This window comes from Buceros rhinoceros, unplaced genomic scaffold (assembly GCF_000710305.1).
Source record: "Buceros rhinoceros silvestris isolate BGI_N320 unplaced genomic scaffold, ASM71030v1 scaffold20634, whole genome shotgun sequence".
NCBI lineage: Eukaryota > Metazoa > Chordata > Aves > Bucerotiformes > Bucerotidae > Buceros > Buceros rhinoceros.
Genome location: NW_010410297.1, coordinates 9,892 through 32,725, shown reverse-complemented (window position 1 = coordinate 32,725; position 22,834 = coordinate 9,892). Strand labels below are relative to the sequence as shown.

At 35.7% G+C, this 22,834-nt stretch overlaps 1 protein-coding gene across 1 annotated transcript in view; it reads left to right on the top strand.

The window, feature by feature from the left end:
- KIAA1107 (KIAA1107 ortholog) overlaps positions 1-22,834 on the top strand; it is a 25,126-nt gene that overhangs the window by 2,013 nt on the left and 279 nt on the right. The window contains exons 3-16 of the mRNA XM_010135573.1: positions 2,189-2,278; positions 3,887-3,967; positions 5,096-5,192; positions 5,828-5,916; positions 6,135-6,237; positions 9,889-10,071; positions 10,857-10,994; positions 12,066-12,195; positions 14,727-14,788; positions 15,914-16,550; positions 16,877-16,964; positions 17,540-17,679; positions 18,855-21,191; positions 22,548-22,829. Of these exons, the coding sequence (XP_010133875.1) occupies positions 2,189-2,278; positions 3,887-3,967; positions 5,096-5,192; positions 5,828-5,916; positions 6,135-6,237; positions 9,889-10,071; positions 10,857-10,994; positions 12,066-12,195; positions 14,727-14,788; positions 15,914-16,550; positions 16,877-16,964; positions 17,540-17,679; positions 18,855-21,191; positions 22,548-22,829 (4,457 nt within the window). The remainder of the gene's footprint in view (positions 1-2,188; positions 2,279-3,886; positions 3,968-5,095; positions 5,193-5,827; positions 5,917-6,134; positions 6,238-9,888; positions 10,072-10,856; positions 10,995-12,065; positions 12,196-14,726; positions 14,789-15,913; positions 16,551-16,876; positions 16,965-17,539; positions 17,680-18,854; positions 21,192-22,547; positions 22,830-22,834) is intronic.

Below are 22,834 nucleotides of genomic sequence, written 5' to 3'. Positions count from 1 at the left end.
GGGGGGGTTCTTTTATTTTTTACATAATAGAATTAGGATAAATACTAAATTTCCAGAAGACAGTGTAGTTAGGCATCTTCTGGTCAACACTTTAAGTCGTTCTCAGGTTCATAACTTTGAGAAAAAGAAAGTAATCAAAAAGACTCCACCAGCAGGGCTTCTTTAATTTTTTAGGCCACCTGATTGCCTGGAGCAACATATCTAGATACCTAGTCTAACCAGCATCAAAAAATATAGACAGTAAATCATAGAGAAAACAAGGATATTCTGCTTATTTTAGTGCTGCATCATGTGAACAGTAGGAGTCAGTAAGGGAAATCTTAACTTCGGGTATAACTGTGGTGAAAGCACCAGTATGATTTCCTTATTTTAAGGGGTTTTTGAAGTCCTCAGACGGGATAGTTTAAGCCCCCACCCTCTCCCTCCCACTTATGTAAGACTTTCTCATGAAATCTTACAAACTTCCAACAGACTTTACAGTGTGAGCAGCAGTGTGCCAAGAGAGTTGCCAAGTTTATGTCTCCTTAATGCTGTGCTATATTTTTACAGAGCTTTGAGTGGAGCAAGTCAAATTTATTCAGTAATAAACTTGTGGCACAAACAATGACAGTTGGAAAGCACAGATAAATGTACTTCAAATTCATTTGGTGCATCCATCGATTTTATAAGTTAAAATTTTATCAATGTATATTTAGGTAATACATAGTTGTCCATATTCTACTGAGTAGCAGTCTTATTTAAAATCAGTTGGAAATAACTACTTCAGCTATGCCCTTGAAATTGATCTAATCCTGTTCATTACTAAAATTTATTTGGAAGAGGATAACAAAATTGGAGATAGCGTATTTCGTATCTCCATGATATTGTGTTATTTTATCTTACAAAAACAAGATCGTGCATGTATTCAGAATTTCATATACTCGAAGTTGTGATGTAATACCCATTTACACATGGACATGTTTCACAGAGATATGAACATTCTGTAAAAGCTTCATTATTATTAGTAGTAGTATTTCTGGATGAATCACAGGGAGGAATGTGCGAGAAATCCCTAATTTAAAGCATTTCTGAAGAAGGAGGAGGGAAGAGAGGCGAGACATTGCAGAATATATAATGATGAGAAAAGAGACCATAAATACCATTCTTAGTTCTTCCTATGCAAAATGAGAATGCTCTAAAACATTTTAAGAGCCAATACATGTAAAAGTAAGGATTCTCATGCCCAATAAAGCTTTGCTTTTTGTGCCACAGGAAAAACATGACAAAAAGTAATTTTACAAATAAGAGGAAGCTTCAAGTGTCAGGAAAAAAATTGTACGTACAGGAATATTATCTACGGCTCCAATAGCCCAGCGAAGAAACACAAAGGCTAACACTGTAACTGGTGTAAATCTGGAATGCTGAAATCGTAAAGCAGTTTCTTTCTGCCCTTTCACTTCTGCCTTAAGAAGGTCCTGTTGCAAAGGTTTCTCATCTGTTTTGTTGAAGAGTCTGATACAGGAGGAGATACTGAGCTACACAGACCACTGGTCTTTCTAAATTTCTTTATTGTCTGGTGGAAGTAGCAGTAAATCAAATTAGCCCCTTTATGGCCAGTTATTACAAGGGTAGTAACTCTAAACAGAAGTAATTGATAGGTCTTCTTAAACAGTGCTGGAAACACATCATGTTGTTGTATCATAATTTAGTATCAAGTTTGTTAGACGTTTAGGATGTGCCAGGTAGGTGGCCAGACAATTTAAAATAAGAAGTTTTATACCTCTCTTTTCATTTTAGTAGAAAAACATTTTGTAGCTTAAAAAGAATTTTGAGAGATTCAGGTTACAACTATGTGGCTAAAATTGCATTGTATAAAAAAAATTATTTACTGTTATTTGGTAAATAAAACAATAAATAAATCCGCAGTTTTGTGTTATATAAAAGGAAAATGTTTGTGACTAATAGATTTTGCTCTGTGTGAATGTCAGAGTCATCCTAGAAACAAGCTTTAACTGAGAAGTTCAGAGTACTGCTCGGTTTTTTATTTCTCTTGAATATTTTGACATTCCAAACATACTGGAAGAAAAGGCATGCAGTAGACAGATGACACCTTAATGCATAAGGGGCAAAGATTTAAGTCAGTGTTATCAAAGACTCTCATAATAAATATTTGTATCTAGTGCAATAATGTTTACTTTTTCTCTCTCAGGGCCATTTTATGTGCCAGATCTAGTTACTTTGCTGCTATGCTGAGTGGAAGTTGGGCTGAGAGCTCCCAAGAGCACATCACTCTTCAAGGGTAAGTGTTGTCTTTGCAAGTCCCACAGGAGGAAAGGTAGGCAATTTGAAATCACTGCAAATATGTAACAACTGTGCTGCGTATAGAGCACTAAAGATTAATCTGCCTTGACACTTTTCTTCAACCTGGTATGTTTCCTGAGTGCTGTTCTGACTTCAGTATGAAACAGCCTCTGTAGTGTATTGTTAATATTGTCGCATGGTTCAGGGAACAAGCCTTTCTCATCAGTAGAAGAGTACTAATTCTGTCTCAGTTTTCTGTCAGTGTAGTAATACTGCTGCAAAATCAGGAAGATTATTTGTTGATTTGGTTATAACTTCCTCAGAAAACAATACGCTTTTAATTTCATTGATTCCTTAGTTTTTATGCTATACACAGTATGTTTCAGAGGCTGGTAGTCAACAATTACTCTGTTATTTACAGTTCTTTCCCTGTAATAGATTTCTACCTGGCTAAGAAATTTTCATCCTTAATTTTCAATAGCAGCTTTCTCCTGAGGAGTACTTCATATGATTATATTACCATGCCAATGTCTAAGAATTGCTGTTTTTAAGGATTATATCCATAATTTTACCCTTACTAGTTCATTTTTCTGCTTGGTGTGGATTTCTATGCTGTCTTCTTCACCGCTTATGGCTTACTCTGAAATAATGAAAATTCTGCGTAGGATAACAGCTGTCAACGCTGTGGGGAAAACTTCTTCTTGCTGATTTTATGGCTATTGTGTGTACTAATATACACAGAGACAACTGTGTTGATTTTGCTTCCTAGCTTGTTGCAACACTTCGTTTTTTTCCTTCTGTTTTTCGTCATCAGTGTCTGTTGCTTAAACATGTCTAATGTTTTAAGGCATCTTAGCTCAATCTGCATGACCATATTTCATTTATACTAATGTACGCAGCACTTGTGTGTGCTGAAGATTGCACACCAAGACCTACGTACATAAGTACAATAATACATTGTTCGGGAGATCATGTCCACTATTTAAAATAGTCATTCTATGCCTTTCTGCGTTATGAGGCTGGGACAGTGGAAGGTCACGAACACTACTCTGTGGAGGAATTCCGTATTTCTTAATCTGAATCTTGGCTTAAGACTTTTTCAAAATAGTTTGAGGTGCAACGTTCCTACATTGCACTGTAATAAAACTATTAAATGAATTTTTGTTTTAGGAAAAAAATCATAAAATCAAGAATTAAAAATAATTATTATAAAACCATTTAAAAATATATAGTTGCTTAATAATTAACTTCCTATTAGTAAGAGCTTGGAGATTATGAAAAAATCCTTTCTGCACATTAACAGTGTAAATAATCTAGATACTAGTATTAGTCTGCTTATGACATTTTCAAAAATTTAAAGTAGTACCAAGTTTCAGCAAGACTCTTGAGAAGCAAAATTCACCCAAAATATTGTCCATTTAAATACTTCTACATTGCAGTAATCTTGAAAATAGCTTTAATTTTATCAGATCATTTACCTTTCATTCATGGTACAGCTGAATGATGTATCAGTATTTTGACCAATTTCCTTTGGCTAAGAAATGTGGTATGTTTTATTCTAGACATGTCTTTATTTATTTGGGGTTTTTTTCTTTCTTTTTTGCAGCATAAACCATGTAGAAATGAGTGTCATCTTGCATTTTATATATGGAGGTATTCTGGACTTCCCAGACAAAGTTGATGTTGGGTATATGTCATCTTTTATTACTTTTCTTTAATTGCAGTTTTTGCTTGTTCTCAGTAAAAAGTCAAATGAAAAATTATTCATGCAGTATAAATAAGACAGAGATATCAAATATAATAATCATTACACCTAAACATACTTCAGGAAATTAAAAAAATAAAGTGTCAAAAAAACCTTGTTTATTTGACAGGTACTAGGAAAGGTGTGCCAGCCGTTTTTTGGAATATTATATGAGGAGAGTGTTTTATGCCAAACAGGAGGGTGTTTTATACCAAAATAATTCCTAGTTTTCCTGCACCTTCCTTTTAGTGTGATAATATATAACAGTTAATATTCGGAATTTAAGTTGATGTGAAGGCTAAGCAGTTAGTCTTAGACCTTAAAAGATGATATATAGCAACCAGTGTTGACATAAATGTTGACTTTTTTCTCAGATAGCTTTTAATCACTATTTTATATATAATCCTGTATTAGTGAAATAAGCTTCAAAATGTGTGAATTATTCTCTGAAACCATTTATGTATTAGCTGTTGAACTCTGCCACAAAACAGTAAAAAGCTACAATTTCTTGATGTTAGAAGTTATTGTTCAAAGCTTAGCTATCTAAAATAAAAATAGGGAATTGTTTAGAATATGCCCCAATGTCAATGTTTGGGTAATGAATTGATAAGAAAATAGAACTATGGTATTGATTATTGTATAAAATAATTAATGTTTTGCTCACTGCTTTTTCAAATTTGGAAGGGACATAAATCTCAGATACAGCGTCATCAATAACACTTTACGTAATCCTTGGAAAAAACTTTAAAAATGCCAGAACTCTGCTGGCACAGGTATCTTTTTTACTTGCTAACCTTAAACTAGAGAAACTGAGATTCTTCTAGCAGTTTCTCATCTGGTGACTGAGTCTTGCTTTTACAGAGAATGAACTTGGTAGTTGGGAGATCGTTATTAGGTCAGTACATGTTTTGGTTCGTTATTCTTTGGCAGCTTTCATACTTGGTTATCAATCTATTTCTGCAGTAAATTCTGACTGAACAAAGAGGTGAAATCAGCATGTAAATTGTCTCGTAAGCAAAGCGTACAAATCAAAATTATTTTTGATTCTTGTTGCTACTGCTTTCTCTTTAGTCACATGTTGGGCATTGCAGATATGTATGGGCTAGACGGGCTGAAAGAAGTGGCCATCTACATTTTGAAAAGAGATTACTGCAATTTTTTCCAAAAGGTACATCAGTTCTCATGCTATTTTGTGAGCCGTAAAGCCTAAGAAAATTTGTGATTCTATTGCTTACACGTCATATGGTCAAGATACATAACAACTGTGTGGTCAAGGTGTTAGCTTAAGTCAGCGGACCCTGTTCCTATAGGTAAATCTGCTGGGTTCACTGGAATTTATGATGGGAGTAAGGCCTGTGGTGTCAACCACCCATTAACAGAAACTTGTAAACCACAACTGATGAAAAGCAGTATTCCACAAGATTAATTCAATATATTAAATTACACAGAATATAATTTCATAAATTCCATTGTATATATAATTGTTCTTAACAGGAATATGGAAATACTTTGTATTTGCATATCTGGCTTCATAGGCATATATTCAGAAAATCTTTCTGTTCAATTAAAATCAGTTGAAAAATGAAACAACTGCTTAGAGTTGAGCATTAAGCTCACTATGCTGAGTACTACTTTACTGAGATGTGTGGAAGTGGATGACTTCCCTATACTGCATAAAGGCAAACCAACTTAAATACCATGGTAGCTAACAGTACTTCTGTCTGAACTGAAGATTTTGTGCTTCTGTACAGTTCCTCTAAGTCAGAATGTACAATAATTGTGGTAATTTGCTGACAACTCTAGCCTGCTCCTGGAAAACAGCAACCTGTACTGGAATGCATGGCTATTGCTCATTCATTGGGAGTGGAAAACCTATGTGCTGCTTGCATGAAGTAAGTAAAATGAAATAAATTATGCTTAATGTTTTTCATTTCTCTGCTTTCTCTTGAAATTATTTTATTTTAAGAGATTGGGTTTATTTTGGCATATAAAATGTTCACACTTTAAACATTTTTTTCTTCAGAATACTTTAGAGGTATCACTTACTCTAACAACCAAAGATATAACTTTTTTCATCTTCCTTACCTAAGAAAGGCTCTCTTTTCAACAGATGGGTAGGAAAACATTTTGCAAAATGTTTGTCAGAGAGAAGCTTTGCCAGTTTACCTACTGAACTTCAGAATAACTGCCTGGTTATGTTGATTAACTCTCTGGTAAGTAGTATATACTGTGTTTTATATAAAAATAAAGCAATATAAATTTTTTCCTTATTTAGACGTACAATGTAATTTAAGTCATAATAAATACAGTACTTTAAATCTACACTAAATGTACTACACTTATATTGTGTTAAAGTTCCCACTAAAATAACAGTTCAAAACCAGGTTTTGATGTGCGGATGTCGTTGTTATGCTTCATGGCACAAGGTCTAGGGATAATCACATCCGAATCCAGCATAATACAAAATAAGTTTATGAAACACAGCTGTGACATCACAGCACCGCATTATGTATTTGGATGTTGAGGAACAGCAAATTGCTCTATCAACTTCTATGGTAGGTGGCAGCACACATTGTTTGTGATTGCCTTTTCCTTTTCGTCTATATTGTAATTTGGAAAAAACACACTTTTTCTTTTCAGACTTCAGGTGATCACTGGCTATCAGTGATCAATCACAAGATACTTGTTTAGAGGCAAGCTAACTTTTCAAAAATAAATAACAGTATAGTATACATACCTTCAGATAACAGTACCAATTTGGTCCCCTCAAAGCTCAGCCTTAATTTTTTTATGGCACATACTTAACATTGTTTTTAGATTATTTAGATCTGCCTAAACTTTAGTACTTTCAAAATGTGTTTCTGTATAAAACTATGCTCAGAGCTGACAAAGTAACTGATTTGAACTAGACCTGTTAACAGGAATTTGGTCCACTAATTAGCCTGTAAGTGCACTAAATTGTAACAGAGATATGAAGAGGACATGGAGGAGATAAAGGTAAACCTGTACAGGTGCTGCTGAGCATGACTGTGTATATATGTGGCTGTAATGTTGACTGGCATACACAAAATTTCATCTAACTAGCCCAGGTAACATTAACAGGATTATTTTGGTTCTAGCACACAAGACAGCCGAGTGTGTGACGTCTCATGTATCTCATGCTGAGTCCTTGTCCCCATGTCTCTCCTACTGTTGTTATCCAAGCTAAATAGCTCAGGTATGGCTACCCATACTGCCAAACATACCCCTAGTTCAAGAGGTGCACTCTCAAATGGTTCTGGCCAAGTACTGCCCCTCACAAGAAAGGGCTGCGAAGGCTTTTTGAGACTGTTTTTTCCTCAGGACTTCTTTGATTGAGTACTCACCCCATCAAGTGCTGAGGCCAGCAGGTCAGCTGCGAGTGGTGGCTGCTACTGTATATTCAGGTGAAAGGCTGAAAAACAAGCAATTTTAGAGCTATATGGCTGTACCAAGAGAAGCCTGAGAATACCCACAGTTTAAAAATCCAAACAGTCCTTCTGCCAGAATGCGTAATTTCTTAACAGAATAAAGATAGTAGCTGTAGCTCTTAACTATAGTAGGTGTTCTGCCATTATATTACATCAGTATACTCAGTTATTCCTAGAATAGATACATAGCTTTTATGTCATAAGTTGTATAAATATTTGAGAAGTTTTACGTAACCTTTTCAGATTTATAGATCAATTCATAGTTAGCAACACCCAACTCCAAACTTGCTCAGGTGTCGTACTGTAGCCAAGAGTGTATGTAGACAACAGTTCTAGGCTCCTCTCCAGGCACCCTTGTGCAACTGTATAAGGACAGCTTAAAGGTAAACCTGAGCCACTTCAGGCCAGCCTTCCCCTCTCCGCCTATTACAGCGTATCAAGATGCTGTGGTTACAGCTTGTGTTGAAATCCAGGAGCAATCTTTGAGCTACCAGCATTTGAAGACCCGTCATGGCACTGTGGTAGTTGGACTGCTCCAGCTGTGTACCCAGCTTCTCTGGAAGATTTTTGCAGTCTGGACTAGTGTGGTTTGGTTACCATTTTACTGATTTAAAATTTGTGTTGGTGTGCCTTTGCAAGATCCACTGGTATTTCATGGACTGAAGCCTAGAAGGCTTTTAGAATTGCAAAATTAAAAAATAAAACATAAGCCTCTTCTGCCCACAGTGCAGTTCTGGCGAGTGAGCTCTAAAGACACCCAGTCCAAAACACTTGTGGAATTCCCAGTGCAGTTTTTCACAGTCTGCAAAAATGCTTAAGGCTGCTTGAGGAAGCAAAAAGAAAAGGTCTGACACGAATTTTACAGGGACTTCTGTTTGTTTTATGATATTCTTTTCTCTGCTGCTACAGTTCTCTGCTGTAAAACTTTTTAACAGTTACACCTAGTTAAACAGTATGACTCTACTAATCCTTTGCAATCTTGGATATGTAAAACCTAGTTAATATCAGGCAGTCCTTTAGAGGAAGAAAAGGTACAAGGAAAAGGAGATGGCTGACTGTAAAATCTCTGAGAAGCCACAATGATGAACACAGAAACATTAATTTGGAATGCAGTTTAAAACACCATACAGGTGTCTCTACTACATGCAAGAAAATTACAGGTTTTTTTAGATAAGTGGACTCCACTGTTGAATGGAAAAAATATAACAACAAAAATATAATAATTTAGGAAAAAATATAACAACAGAAGTAAAATTCAGTTAGAGCCACTCCTACAAAGTGAATATTTAATTAGAAGCCAGTGAAGGTGGTTTATATTTCACTGGAAGTGTGTGAAATGGAAGTGTGTGAAAAGTGTGTCCACTGGAAGTGGAGTAAATGCTTATTGCCTTGTGAGCAATGGTTGAATTCTGGACAATTCAAAAAGCTTATAATTGAATTGAGAAAAAAAAAAGATCAAACCATAAGCATGTACTTAATCCTTAATTTACCATATATGCATAGAAGCAAACTGATTTTGCCCACAGATACGTAAAATAATAAAAAGATATAGTTGAACAATGACTGGCCAGATTTTGTTTTAACTATAGTATGCATGAAGAAAATCCTCCCTACCTTCTACTTTGCATGGGGCAAACATGATTATAATCTGAATTTACAGTAGGGGGGGTTGTGTCAAATATTCATCTGAATTGTTGCTTTCTCTGGTGTAACTGATCTTACTGCATAACTTATCTGTAACCTGCTACATCATGTTACATGCTGAGTAAAGCTTTCAAGCCATTCTAAGGTGGATAACAATAAATTGCAAGTTCTTTTTAAGTGATGTGTTAGCCAGCAGCAGTTGCCGTCAGGTACCATGCTGATGCAAGCGCATGAAAGAACCAAAGGCACAAACCAGGGGCATAAATATTAGCAAATCTGTTTGCTTGTTTTAAATGTAACTATAAATGAAACAGCTATGTTTCTCAGAGGAAAGTTAGACAACAAAGAGGGTAAGTTCAGTTAAAACTCCATCTGGGAAGACAAATATTTCACTTGTCCATTTTATTCGAGAATTTGTTACATCGTTAGTGACCTAAAACATTTTTCTCTATTCACTTTCTCCAGTAAACATTTACCTTATTTTAGGACTGTAATGATACACAGTTAAAAAACACAATAAAGGCTGCTGAAAGCTTTATTGCCTAACTTCAGCAGGGAAACAGAAGTAGTAGATTTTTCTTTTTCTGCTTTAGTTTCAAAGGTAGGTTTAATGGTCAGACTTATCAAAATCCAGATTTATTTAAAGAAGGGAAAGTACTACATGATTGGATCCTTGTGGAAGTGTTCAGTAACTGAACAGAAGCTATTTTATGACCAGCAATTCTTTAGCTGAATACTTGGCAACATGCTAATTTCTGTTTTTCTTTTAAGAACCACAAGAATGCTGCTTTCCTTTTGATGGAGAGTGACCGGCTGATCAACAGTCTTCCCCAAGTGAAATGGACAGAGACAGCTGTGGCCTTGGCATCTAGGCTGCAAGAAGAATGCGTAACTTTTATTGTGGCAAACTTCCTATACGTAGTACAAAGTGAAGGTTTCTCTATTTTATTGCAGGTAAAAGGGCCTTCAAGTTATTGTATGCTTCCAAATAAATTGAAGTATATCACTCTTTGGATAGTTAGGGCTGCTAAATAATTAAAATAGTTTCAACTTCTGCTTTAAAATACAATTTATGGAAAATCAAAAAAAAAATTAGGCAGTGCTGAATTTTTTTTTGCAGGGTGGGTGTGGTTTTTTCAGTGTTGTTTTAAAGCACATTAATAGTTCGATAGGCAGATACCGTATTCAGGCTGTGTGCCTCAGTTTGGCGAAAGTTCCCAATTAATTTAGTGGGACAGTTTCTGTGTTGGAAAGAGATAAGTATATATGTAAGCTTCAGTAAAGCTTTGGGGCCCCTCAAACAACAGCATGTGCTTACAAAAATGATTATGAGTATTAGCAGTATACTCAAACTTCTGATTTTTTTTTCTTGCAAGTTGCAAGAATTTGCCAGTGCTGCGGGTCCTGGTGAGAATGTATCCAGTCACCTAGCTGTTTCATTTCTCCCAGGAATTATTTTCTTTTTAAATATATGTAGAGGATTAAAAAACATGTTCGAACATTTTGTTTTTGAATCTAGAGTTGCATGTGGCCATAAATTCATCACAGTGTGCTTATTCCTAAAATTTGGTTTAGCAAGAGGCCTGGAGAGGGGTGGGGCTATGGAATGGATGCCAAGGAAGATGCTCAGCCTTGGACTACCTCCTGCACAGCATGACAGCAGGTCCTCTCTGCTCAGTAATGTTTTTGCATATGAAGTACACTCTGTTTTAAATGGCTGCCTTTTGTTGTTTCCTCAGGCACAGGCAATGAGCAGCAAACCTGACCTTCTAGAACTAATTTTTAATGCAATTGAAAAAAGTATTAATAATGAAAACAGCTGCTTTCTTCTTGTAGCTGTGGATACGTTGTTGGACTCCACAAACGTGAAGGAGATGGTATGTTTTTCAATGTACAGTGTACGTAGGAAAAACTATTCTGGGGTTGTTTCAGGCAGTGGTTCAAATCAGGCGATGTAGTTTGAGCTTGGATGGCTCCATCCTCCAATTGGGGTCACAGAGAAAACATCTGATTAAATCCCAGGACCAGTTGGAAGTGCAGGACTTCTAAATGTCAGCATTTGTTTACCGGATATTAACACTTTTCCTGTAGACAGAAACCCCATCTATAGCAATAAAAACAATTATTGTGTATTACTGAGAAAGGAAAGTAAGCCCCATGAGCACCACTGTCTGTTGATCTTTACTATCACTTTAAATTTGTGATGGGGACAAACATCAAAATACTGCATTACCTTAAATTTACAGAGGAAGACACCTTATTCTCTTTGCCCCCCTTTTTGTGCAAGTCACAGCTACATTTGCTTTTGTTTAAGACTGTCCTCTGAAGCAAGGACTGTCTTTTCATCTAGCGTGTGTGTTTTGATTGGGGGGAGGTGTCAGTCTCCATGAGTGTAACATACCATGTGTATCCACACGATCTAAATAAAGATGTTTAAGCTGCGGTTGCCTATAATGCTTGGGATGATTCATGAATAGTATGACATACAGATTAAAATGCAGAATGATGCTACAAGCAAAGAATGAAAAATAAATGCAAAATGAATTACTGCAATCTGCTGCTATTGTAGATCTTCTTGGTAAAAGCAATGAAAATTTAATCAGATACATTATTTTTTCCCTAGAGTATTTGACCTTGTTGTGACACAGCTGACAGTAAAGAGCTATTATGGGATTCATTTAAAAAAAGCAAAAAAGAAAAGGAAAGGGAAAAGAGCAGTGTGGTGTTTTCTAGAGCTGCAGTATGCCTTGGTTTTAAAGTATTTTAAAAATTACTGTGGTGGGCAATAATCCTTCAAAAACAGCATCTCCATATACCAGACCATTATAAAATATAAGTGATGACATCATTGATCTAGCTTTGGGAGTAAGTAGATTCTGAAAGGAATAATGACTGGTTGCTATGACAATATGCCCCTCGCCAGCTGCTGATTTGTTACTTGAACACAGGGTTTTACGTGCAAAATCCAGGCTCTGCGTGATAAGCTCTGGGTCTTCCTGGTTCAGTCTTTTTATGCTGTTCGTCACACAGAAAGCTGGAAGCTGATGAGGCCAGACCATCAACTTAAAATACAAGCAGGTATGTCTAGCATCAAATGACAGAAGAATGTTTTAGCAATCTGTTTAGTAGATAAAATGTACGTGGTATTGTGGAGCCAGATATAAATTAAAGCAAAATTTGTGTTGCTTTAGGTTTTTGAAGTGGTATTTTAGAATAGAAGCATGATAGCATCCTTAGCTAGTTTCAAACATGGAAATCGGTCCTGTGAAAAATCTCCCCTGCTTTGCTTTTATATATAATAGGAACCAAAACCGCATAGATTGATTCTAATTTACAGCTACTCTAAATTACTGAAAACAATGCAGTAGGATTGAAAACCTTATTTGTCTCATTTTTAAGGCGATAAGCACTGTGGACGGCACAAAGCAGATTATCTGTTCTATGCATTCAGTTTCTATCCTTTACTGTTTTCTCCATAATGTATAAATATTGCTTGTCTCTTGCATAATGCCGAGACAGTATCTTGTGCACTGTGAGTAAATGCAGATAGCCTGACTTCACAGTTGATCGGTATTGTGATATTGTGTATGCTACCGCAGAGAGCCCCTAAGGAGCTGCATGGTGTTCTCTCAAAATTTAAACAGACAGCACTTCCACAAAAAGGAGGTTTTGTTCTGAACGTTTCTTTGTTTTGAAGTACATAAGTATTCTGAGGATGCGGAACTGATGATGGGGTTGGGGTTATGGCTGAATATTGGCTTTGACAGTACAGTGTTACAAAAGAAAAGAATGTGGTGAAGAATTTTCTGAAATTAAATCACTTTTGATTCAAAGGAGAAATAAAAAATTCTGTGTCCATTTTGTTTGAAGACATTAGTAGGTAAGATAGGATAGTTATAAAATTGTTTATGCCTATAGGTAGATGAAAATTTTATTCTACCATTACATGCTGAAAGATACAATGACAGTCTTTCTAAGCATGATTTAGGGATGTAATCAAATAACATCTCACTGCTACTGTATAAAACGGATTAATTTCTTTCTAGATTATAAAATCCTTCAGAAGCTGGGGAGCTGGCTTTAGAAACAAGGATTTTTTTGTTTGTTTTGGAGGAGTGTTTAATTTGAGGATGATATGGTCCTTATTGTAAATAATGTTTGAGCTGCTTTGCCCTAGTGCTTTCCATAGGAAAAAATATCTAAGACTGAGGTATGCTTTAGTTGTGCAAACTCTATCTTGCCAGAAATTGTTTTGTTTTCTTTTAGATTAAATTACAGTTCAGAGATAGCATACATTTTATATGTAAACAGAAATGCTGAAATGTTTGCATAAATTATCTGGTTTTAATTACAGGCAAAGTGATCACACAATACTGGTAGAAAAATTTTAATCAAGTGAAATATGTCTAGGATAATTTAAATGAACTTTCATCTTCAAAGATTTCTGGTGGTGGTTTATCTTCTAGAGATTTAACCTATATAGAATTAGAAGGCTATAACAGAGGAGGAAAAATGCCAGAAGAAGACAGATAATATTGTGGATTTTTTCATTCACAACATGTCTTGTGATTTCTTAGGCACAAGTTTATATGGATTTTGTCTTAATATTGGTATGTATTAAAGTGCAGAGTCATTGCTAGAAAAAGGATTAGATCCCTGGGGTGCCATTTTCAGCATACCTTTTGTGTGATTTTTACAGACCTATATAAAAATTATTTTTAATATCTTCGGTAAGAATTCAGCAGAATTTTTTCTTGTGTTAAACATACAAAAAATGTATCTGTGTGTAAATAGTATGTCAGAACATAAGGCACTAAATGTTTATATTTTTAAATACATTTTTTGCAAAACCTCTTTTCAGCTGAAGTATTAGTACAAACAAAAATGAAACCCTATCGATTCTGGGTCTGTACAGTGTCTATAAATATCCTTTTTGTATTCTACAAGCGCCATTGATTTAAAGGCTTTATTGGAAAATGCTTCCCTCCCAGAGCAGACTAGTGAAAAAAATGAAGGCATTCACTTCCTGAAAATTCCACATGACAGTCACAGGCATAACTCTCATGATATTACACTGCATGCTGTCTGAAGAGGCACTATGATCTTACTGTGTACATTTAGATATTTTGGCTTTACCATTTTTGAAAACTAATTATTTCAACGTAATTAATCTCTTCTTTAAATAGTATAAATAAGTATTTTTAAATTACAGTATATCACTCGAAAGTCATCAGGGCTCTAAATCTGAAGGTGTCTTTTTTTGTAAATTGTGTACACTTTCAAAGGTCTCAGGGCACTGCAAGCTTTTAAGTGAGCTACGCTTGGATAAACAAAAGTGTGTCTTACTATGGAACTGGGCAAACAGAAGAGTTAAGCAACTCGCTTATGGCCATGTGACCTCATTACAAATACCACAATTTTTCTGAACATAAACCCATGTACTTCCACTTCACATTTGCCATGTTGCCAAAATTAGCCTTCCTAGAATAATTACAGGACCCAAAGAATTGTTTTCTGATGTCAGATTATGTTAATTGAGTAGGCTGGGTTGTTTTCTGTCTCCCTTCTTTCCTGCTAAATGCTAAAGAAACTGCTTGTTTCTTTTACAGCTGCATTTGACAAAGGTGATGACCGAAGACTTGGTAAAAAACCTGTGTTCACTAGTTCTCAGGTAAACACTACACCCAAACATTGAAAATACTCAAAAGCTTGCACACAAAACTGTTTTCATCATGTGTTTTAAAGGAAATATTAATATGCCATATTATTGAATGTCCCTTGCTTTTGAAAAATTTTATTTTTTGATGAACAGTTAATTTCTGCAGAATCAGTATTGTCCATTACTGGAAACATCTTAGGACTCAGCCTATGCTTTGCTACATTTTCAAACAGATAAGCACAAATAAAAGACAGGAATTTGTGTTTAGAATCTCACATTCCGCTGTTGCTATGTAATGAAACTCATCTGTTTCCCAGAGCAAATGGATTGCTACTGACTTAACGAACCTCTGTTATTATCACAAGCCACCACAGCACCGAGTCTGTTATACTCCCTGCCCTGAAAAAAAAAATTTTAGTGGCCTTGACAGCTCTTCTGTTGAGACTCATAGTCCAAACTACCTTACTGTCTGGTGGGAAAAACAGTCTGGTTTTCACGATTTGACAGTCTTAGATAGATAGTAATGAAACTGGTATCACAAAGGTTTCATTTCATGCACTTAATTCTCCATGTTTCAGTATGTATCTTTACGTGAGAAAGACAATCAATATCGTCACTTACCTCATGGATACACTGGATAATATTGGATATGTGTATATTGGATATATTGGATATCCAGCAATGGATACACTGTTGATAATATTTAAATTATCGCATGTATTATAAATTAATTTTTGTTTTGTTTTGTTATAATTCATAGCCCTTTGTTCCTCTTTGGAAAATATGCACTGTAAGTTTTCTTACTTCAACAGACACTAATAATATAATTATTACAGAGTAATTTGTCCAAAGTAAAAGTGAAACTCTACTTGGATATTTCTATATCCTCTATATAGAGCAGTATTTCACATGAGATCTACTAGGCACTCTAGTTTTTTCTGGTACTTTTATATCTTTGAAAGCCAGCAATCTGTGCTAGAATATACTTTTAAAATTATTTCTATGATGAATCTTGTTGCTTTAGATTCATGTACTACTAAAAATGTAGCTGTGTTTCAGAAATGAAAGATTATGGATAATTTGACTTTATGGATGTCTTGTTTGGTTTTTTCCCTGATGCTTTTGGTTTTTTTTTAGCTAAACAAATCTATTACTGAATCCGTTGGCATAAAGAATACTTCCTGGACAGAACACAGCAAGAAAGATTGCTGGGGAGATTCTTCCACTAATCAGGATAAAATGAAATCTGATGGATTAGGAGCATCTGGACATACATCCAGCACCAATAGAAACACTGTTAATAAGGCTTCAAAGCATGAGGATGTAAAAGGGAAAGATGGCAAAAAACTAGTTTCCAAGATTTCTAAGGATTCAAAACCTGGGGAAAAAGCTGCTTCACCAAAGGCTAGAGCTGTTATAAAGACAAAAATAGAAAATAATGGAAACGTGAAGGCTGAAAGCATGCTTACCAAGCAAGATATAGAGAAGACATCATCTGCAAGTGGACAAAAAAATTCAGGAAGTGGCAAAGGACTAAAGAACCATGAAGGGCAAATTGCAGGTGCTAGACCTAAAGTGCTGACAGTAACCTCAAGCGTGCAGATCAAAACAAAACCATTGAAGAAAAACACAGGGAAGGAATCTCCCTCCTTAGTGACTGTGGCAGGAACTTCCAGCAAGTCACCAAACTCAAACACAGATATCCAGACTGCCAGTGAACAGACAGAGGAACGGAAAGACGATAAGTTGGTAGAGGAAGGGAAAAAACAGACTGGTAATTTTTTTGTTTTTCTTTAAAGTCCCCTTTTTGTCCCAGGCTGGTCATACACTGAAAATCAGCCTGGGAAGCTTTTAAAAGAATCTGCTATAGATTGATAAGAGTTACCTTCTTCCCCTGTAAACGAATACTAACTTGAGATAAGAATATTAAATTTCTCCTCTATTAACTGACTTTATTTTATGATCAGCTGATAGCCATATAAAATGGTAGATGTTTCACAATTTCAGCATCTATGCTGTTTGCAATATTAGCTGATCTTCATATATTAAAATTTTTCAGTACTTACATGCAATGAATTTCCCCCTATGATTAACTTTTAGTGAAAATGAAGTCATCTGTGAAGACACCAAATGGAGTCACCAACAAAAAAAAAAAGACTGAGCTTGAGCCTAATGTCACAACTAGCAGGTATGTTACAAATCAATATGCTGCTTTACGTAAGTTTCAGGTGAACTATTAAATTTATTGTTAAGTCAACATGTTCTTTTTAATCTGAGAATGGTTGTCCTTTGCATGTCCATTAGCAAAACAATTTGATTTAGCCATTGGAAACACTGCTGTAAAGATAAATTTGGTTTGGCTTTTGCGTTGGATTGTTCCATGCTAATCATTTTTACATTGTTATAGGTCATTCAGAATTCTGCGTACTGGAACGGTTAATGACTACACAAGGTGTCGTAAACTTACGCTTTGTGGGATACCGTAGATTAAACTGGACAGGACAGCTGAAGCAATGCGAAATTGTGAAATAGGTCATTTATAGATATGTGTATCTCATATAGATATATGAGAAATGTATACACATATAGGTTTCACATTTATACAGACATATGGGTTTTATTTTCAAGAAGTGTACCTTTCAGATTGCATTTTAAATGTGTATATGTGTGTGTGCATATTAAAACACATATATTGCTTAGAATATAATTAAACGTTGCTAGATCTTAAGCTTAGAAATAATGGATATAATAATTCATTTGCAGCCTGACAAAAAAATCAACTGGAAAAGGGTGTAATGAACAAAATGTACAAACTGTTCTAAAGAAAAAAGGGAATGTGACTAGCAATTCTGCAGCACAGCAAAAGGTTCAAAACACACCTGCCAGTTCTCCCAAGAACCAAGGTAAAGTTTCATGCACCAATAGAATGGTCTGACATTATTCTGTAAAGCTTTGTCATTTTTGGTTTGATTTTTTTTTTTTTTTTTTTTTTTTTTTTTTTTTTTTTTTTTTTTTTAGCACAAGCATTTGGCAAAATCTTCTGAGCAATTCTGTTTATTTTTTCCTATTTCACTTTTGGTGACAATCCTAAACTGTAAAATGCAGATTAATGTGTGTCAGCTTCAAAATATTTGAAAGATGGTCTTCACTGCCAGTTGGTGTTTTCTTCTGCTTGTTTAATCTGCTTTGTAGAGTCTTTTATTTGCTGATCCCCAGCACTCTGGCACTTGGAACCTTGACTGAGTTCAGCAGAAATTCTGTAGGTGAAGCATTTATAATATGCATCAAAGATAGAGATTGCAGTCTTCTTTATGAACTGTTGGTTTACACCTCCCTTTTTTGGTGATCACCCCCCAGCAGTAGCACTCCTGATACCCCACAAACAAATACTCCATTTCAACAGCTATTTATCTGACATGTGGGAAATGACCACATTGTAGACCACCAAGAGGACCCCCTGCTTTATAAAGATACAAAGTGTTGAGGATGGAGCTCTTTTTAATCCCGTTTGGACTTGACACTTACCAGGGTGGGGGTGTGGGGGGGTGAATATATAGGTTTTATTATCTTAAAATGCATTATGATATAGAAAACACAGGACCTGTCAATTCATGGTCATTAAAGATCTTGAATTATTTTCTGACTGAGCAGGGACATTAATTCTGGTATTCTAATCAAATTATAACTAGTGTAATTATTTTCTGCCTACTTTAATTTCCTGTACATTATAAATTGAATACACTACTCATCACTTCCTGTACTAAGCTGCTGTGCAGTGTTTCCAGGCACTATTAGATAACTGCTGCTTTCTGCTCCAGTGATGACTGCTTCAGTTACAGGTTGATTTCCTTTATGTATAGTCTATGAAGTGCTTTAGTTTTAAAGATGACATGTAAATGCAAGATGGTCCGCTATTAACATCTCAGTTCTTAATTTTTAACAAGCTTTCTATCTGTTAAGTTACAAAGAAAGTTGAGTCACTTGCTTCTCAACAAAAAATGACACTAACATAAATTTGGTAAATATACTTTGACTGGCATATATAATCTTTATAGTCTTTTTTTTTTACTGTTTGTAGGACCCCAGGGAGAACTGCCAAATTCACTGAAATCAGGAATGTCTCCAAAACATAATGAAGAAAAAAGTGTATTACAACATCTGGTTCAGACAACACCCCCAGAAAAACATCCATCCACCAAGAAGAGGAGCGTTAAGCAGTCGCAAACACCTGTAGCAAAAGCCACCACAAAAACAACCTCTAAAACCCTGGCTCTGTCAAAGCATGCCGAGGTTATGAATAATAAAGACCCAAAACTGAAAACAGCTGGGCAATCCGTATTAAAATCTCAGTCCTCTGCCCAAAAACATTCGAGGAGTGAATCTCCTATTGTCCAGAAGAATATGCACACCTCTGAGCACAGAAGTTCAGGACAGAAATTGGAAAAAAACATGGCTGATGCTGTGGCAGGTCAGCTTCCTGACAATAATGAATGCTGTTCTGCCAAGCAAAGCGAACCTTTAAAATCTGTGATGGAAAGTAGCAGCGAAGACAAACCGCTGGTGTCTGGTCAACCCAATAAACAGAAATCAGCAGATTCTTCTGAAAATGTGGAATACACAATACAACCAGAATCTTCTTCTCCTCTAACTACAGAAGAAACTATTTCTGAACTTCACGTTTCACTGCAAAATGAAGTGGAAGCAAAGCAAATCTGTGGAGATCAGACTGGAATTAAACAGAGTGAAGATACAGAGGAAGAGGGTAATACAGCTGAATTTCACTGTCATGCACAGTCTTCCAGGGATGGATACTCGGACTTTCCTAGGGAAACCAATCAAAAGGCTACTGCTTCAGGAGAACCAGTGAAACACTCAAAGGCAGCAGAAGTCTCTAGTGGACAAACAGGCCTTAACTATGGTGAAAATGCTTTAACAAGCTTTTCTAGTACAATAACCAATAAAGAGGATGAGAAATCATCTCCTCAGATTCATACAGAGAGATCTCTTACAGCTGATGAGCTGTGTGATACATCAGCCTTGACTGAATACAAATCAGTTACAGCAGATTTAGATGATATTTCAGAATGTTCCACAGAACAAATAACAGAAAAATGTTCACCTAATTACACGGAGCCTATAGATCCTACAGAAATGACAGAAAACCGTGAAAACACAGAAATTCCCTTTGTGGACCACTGGAGTACTGGTGCACTGGATCCAAAAGAGAGTCCTGAATCAGATACTGGCAGTGCAACCACATCCTCTGACGATATAAAACCAAGATCAGAAGATTATGATGCCGGAGGCTCTCAGGATGATGAAGGATCCAATGAAAGAGGAATTTCTAAATGCAGCACTATGTTATGCCACGATTTCCTTGGAAGAAGCAGCAGTGACACAAGTACACCTGAAGAATTAAAAATTTATGACAGCAGCCTAAGAATAGAAGTGAAAATGAAAAAAGAGGGTTCTGATCTCCTCCGTGTTAACTCAACAAGTGATGATGAAATACCAAGAAAAAGACCTGAAATTTGGTCCCATCGGGAAGGCGCAAGGACCAATACTAGAGAAAGCAAAAGTTCTACTTTCAGTAATGCACAGTTTACTCAGGAAGCAGACCAAGTTTCTTCTTCTGCTGATGAAACAGAAGATGACAAATCTGAAGCAGAGAATGTTGCAGAAAACTTTCCTCCATCAAATGTTCCTACACAACAGTTCCAAGGAATCGATAATTTAGCTTTTGAAGATGCAACAGAAAATGATACCGCAAGTCAAGAGTTTTCTAAAACCAAAAATTTCAAACGATCTGTTTTACTTTCAGTAGATGAATGTGAAGAATTGGGATCTGATGATAGAGTGGAAACTCATACGTCACGACAGCATTCAATAGAGTCTCTTACTCCTTCAGAAGTATTTGACAGTGTTTCTCAAGAGCACCATGGAAAGACTTTTTATTCAAGATACTCACTGGAAATTGAAGATGGATTCCTAGATTGCAAAGAACATGAGGGTAGAGACAATAGATTGGATAAAAGTGGAAGTTCTCTCCTACATCTTCACAGCACTGAAATCCTAGGGAAGGATGATCAAGGTGCTTCAATGATTGAACAAAATTGCCCAGAAAAACTACATTCAGCAGCTAGTCCATGTCCAGGAGAAAAACAAAAAGTAAATATGAAGAATGAGGTGGCTAGTGAATTTCAGCAGTGCAATAAATACTTAGACAATGATGCTAAATCTCAAGAAAGACCATGTCATCTGGATCTTCATCAGAAAGAAACTAATTCTGATGTGCAGAAGAGCAGCTCTGCAAAACCTGTAGAAGCAAGTAAGAATCAGATACTGACTCAGGAAGGTCAAGTGAGAGACAGTCAAGCAGCAACAACTGAATGCGCTAATACTGATTTACTTCCAGGTAATGTACAGAAATAGAAACATTCAGTCATTCAAAAGCAAATTAATAGGGAAAGCTTTGGCAATTTGTCTGGGATTGAATCCTGAACTGAAGTAATTTTGGCTGAAACTATATTAAACTTAAATATTTTTAAGTATTTCACTTGGGTAGAGAATGCTTGTCGGTTTGAAATATCCGTCAATACCCTGCTGTTCAATGAGAAACTTGACTACGAGAAAAGAGATTCTATGTAATACTGAAAGAAAGATTGGATGTAGTTGTCTGTACTTGAGTAATTTTTTGATCCAATCTAACATTGACAGCATCAGCTTTTGATGGAATCCTAGTATTTGTTTTGTCTGCTTGACAACATATAGTATGTCTGAATGGGATGTGCAATAACTACAGTAATAACCTTAACTAAAGCGCACTGAACTGTTTACCTGAACAGCTATATGCATTATTGTTGTAATTTATTTATTTATATATTATACACAAATTGGGATCCTTCTCCCACTGAATATAACTGATTATTTGCCATATACATCAGTGGAAGGAGGTCTGAAATATGATTTAGAGCTTATGAGATTTCTAAAATTCTAAATTTTAGCAGGAAAAGCTTTTTCCTAAAATAGAGATATTATACTTAGAACTAATGCTTATATATACAGAAAAGTTCTAACTTGTTTCATGTAGCTAGATGAGTACTTGTCTAGTTTTGTGTTTTGTCTTCTTTATACCAATAATTCAGTCTGTTTATCCCATCAAAAATATACAATAGTGTTGATTACAACTATTGTGTATTCAAGAGTAATGAAATTATGATGATGATGATCTATGTTTTGCCAGACCACAGAACAAGAAGACGTTAAAAGTTGTACTACTTTTTTTAAGTTTGCTTGCCCTTGCCTGCAGCTGCCCTTGCATGTGCAGTGTAGAAATAAGCTTGTGGAGAAACAGTTTTGGTTTTAATTCTCTTCTAAGCTGACATAGCTTAAGTCACCATTCAGTAATCATTCCTTATTAATTCCCTCCATGCACCTCCTGGTCCAAATTTAATTTATGTAGAAAATAAGAAATTTCGTGTGCATTAAGTGTGTACTTACATTGTCATTTTCTGTATCAGAAACTTAATTATGGAGGTTATTGTTAATTACCAGTGGTGATTGCTGCTTTAACTTAATTTATAAATCATACTTTGTTTTTTATATAGGAAATAAATGCCTCAAATTTTGTCGATTTTGTATAACCCTCCATTCCCCCTTTTTTAACCTGGTTGGATTGTTCTTCCTGAATGAGTTAAATTTTGCTCTACACAGCCCTGAGGGGAGGATCATCTGCAATTTTTACATTGTACAGTATTGTGAATTATTTCAGGAGACATAGATGATTATGACACAATGGCACAAACCTGCATGTATGAGCACCGGCCTTCAAAAACCCTTTCTCCAATATATGAGATGGATGTTGGAGAAGCAATTGAGCAGAGGATGGATTCAGACACAGCAGTTCTAGATGTGGATTTTGAAGATCAGCAGTTCGCAGAAAAGGACTGGACTCTTCTCAGGCAATTGTTATCTGAGCAGGACTCAAATATAGGTTTCAAAAACTCTGTCCCTGAAGACCTTAACTTAGCACAATGTCTTATCAACCAGACACTCTTT